The following is a 2376-nucleotide window of genomic DNA, read 5'->3' as shown; positions in this document are numbered from 1 at the left end:
CTCAACGACAAGGGGACAGACGTGGTCTGTGGGCGCGAGACCGGGCAGAGTCTACCCGTCTTGTGATGAGCCGCAAATGTCGCGGCGGTGCCCCGACTCCATGCTCCTCCGCGGGTTTCGTTGGCACTGATTGGAATGGGGTGGGAACGGGGCCCCCCTTTCCGCACTATCTCAGCGCGGGGGGGGGGGGGAAGAGGGGGGAATTGTTGATGCTCTGGGGAAAGAGGATAGCTGGCTTGCTTGGGTCCCGCGACGAGTGACTCCACTGCGACCTCGACCGCGCTCCCGGCTTCCCCTCTCTGTAGCTCCCCGACAGACTCCGAACCCCGACAGACTGACTCTCCTCCAGACCCGTCTTGACTGCTGCTGCCACACTCCGCCGCCGCCACACCTCTCCAACTCGCCCAAGCCCAAAACTGACTTGATTCGCCCCGCGCTCGGTGCTTTATAGTGGTGTAGGAGATCCCATATGCAAATTTCTGGATCAGAACGAGCTCGGGGGTGGAGCCACGCTCGCCCATTGGACGGAGAAAAAGGGGCGTGAATCTCACCTGATCCTCGAATTTGCATATATTGATTATACTCCGACGCGCCTGGAGGCGGGGCCAAACCGCCCCGCGCTTGCTGATTGGACGTATCAGAAGTGGGCGTGTATCATTCCTGATCCGACTTCTCGGAAAGGCCGCACCTTGTACCCGCGGCAGCGCGCGCCCTGTACGAGTCCTGGACAGCCCGACGCTCAGTGCCCACAAGCGGTGCGGGAATGGCGGCAGAAGGAGGAGAGGTGAAGGTGGTGGAGGGTTTATTGTGGTGGTTTATGGCCATGGCGACGTTTGGAATGGCGGTGATGCGATGTTTGTGAGAGCGAGTTGTGAAGGTAAAGGTCGTGGCTGTTGGCGTTGTTGTTGTGAAGCGGCGTTGCGGTTGGTGGTTGTTGTGTGATGGCGGTTGAGATGTGGTTGGTTCAAAATAAAGACAGAACAGCAAAACGGCTATCTTAAAGGGTCGCAGCTCGAATGAATCACATTTATTCCCTCCAAACAACGGGTTTGGGGCTAACTACACATGTACTAACAGAGATATCTCACCTACGGGACCTGAATGGTGGTTTGCGAATTTCCTCAACCACAACAATATATATATATATATATATATATATATATATATATATATATATATATATATATAACATTTGTGGCAGGGGGAGGGGGTTAGATATTCTCATAGTGCAGATAGAAATGTATAGAATAGCCTGGTCTGTGTTTGAGTCGTTAGCCATCTTGATGTAATATATAGGGAAACGCTTGCTTAAGAATTGTCTTCAGAATTATCTGAAGAATTGGTGCGTGGTAAGAATTAGGGATTACGGTAAGGAAATTGTGTGTAAAACGTCTAAGTCAACCTTGACCAGAGGGTGCGGGAGACTCGGCACGAGAGCAAGGGGAGAAGCGTTTGTCGCCTCCGAGGGGGCGGAGCTATGGATCACCTCAGAAAGGGTGGAGTGTTGCCCTGGGAGAGAAGAGGGATAAGCCTGATCGTCCAGTTAGAAGCCTGAGGAGAAAAACGATCGATGTCTGAAGAGAACGCGGCTGGGTGTAGGGTGTGCGAGTCTGAGGTGAAGCAGCGATGTGTGAGGAGTTCTGAGGGAAAAGAGTAGAGTTTTTCTCTCAGGAGGTCTTCCTGTCTACCTGCCTCTGCACATTTCTTCATTCCTGCCTTGCTTACCCTGTTCGTCAACCCGCCCGTGTGCCTTCGTCTCATCGTCGTGCTCTTCATCCCTCTTCACCGCCTGCTCATTCCCCGCGACCACCAGAGCTGAGTCCCCCAGTGTTTTTGTCCCCTTCCTGTTAGTTACTGAGTCTGGTGTGTGGCGCCCTTGTTCTTCATATTTCTTTTATTCACCTTGTATATAATTATTTATTACTCGCATTCCCTTCTTTCCCTCCCAACCTACTTTCGTGTTCCTTTTGTCGGGTCAATCTTCTGGTTGTTTGGGTTGCGGGAAATAAACCCTTTGGTTTTACAAAAGTTTTAAGGTTTTTGCGTCTCTCCTCACGACCCGCACACGCGCGTTGCCACGATGAGCTCGACGTTAGTTGAGCCGTCGACGCCACAAGATTTATTTATACATATATATATATATATATATATATATATATATATATATATATATATATATATATATATATATATATATATTTGACACCTCACACTCCTCGATCCAAATAAACTGCATAAAGCATCCCAAAAAGGCCTACACAAGGTAAGCGCTTTGCTGTTTCAAACCCTTCCCAGAGTTCCTCCACAGCTATAAAGACGTACACACATCGTACACACATGAGAATCCCAATGCCACACACCCGTTCAGCTACCGGA

At 50.3% G+C, this 2376-nt stretch overlaps 1 protein-coding gene across 3 annotated transcripts in view; it reads left to right on the top strand.

Annotated features, from left to right (window-relative positions):
* The first annotated feature begins 1287 nt into the window (after nt 1-1287).
* LOC147031812 (uncharacterized) overlaps nt 1288-2376 on the top strand; it is an 82958-nt gene continuing 81869 nt past the window's right edge. For all 3 annotated transcript variants that reach the window (XR_015051879.1, XM_085857970.1, XM_085857961.1), the window contains exon 1: nt 1288-1615. Coding sequence is in view for 2 of the 3 variants with exons in the window: in XM_085857970.1 (XP_085714096.1) it covers nt 1571-1615 (45 nt within the window). In the remaining variant the exon portion in view is untranslated. The remainder of the gene's footprint in view (nt 1616-2376) is intronic.

The sequence above is a fragment of the Eptatretus burgeri genome, chromosome 2 (assembly GCF_056783735.1).
Source record: "Eptatretus burgeri isolate ZD-2024b chromosome 2, Ebu_testis_v1, whole genome shotgun sequence".
Taxonomy (NCBI): Eukaryota; Metazoa; Chordata; class Myxini; order Myxiniformes; family Myxinidae; genus Eptatretus; species Eptatretus burgeri.
The sequence above is the reverse complement of the archived record's forward strand: the minus strand, read 5'-3'. Positions and strand labels throughout refer to the sequence as shown.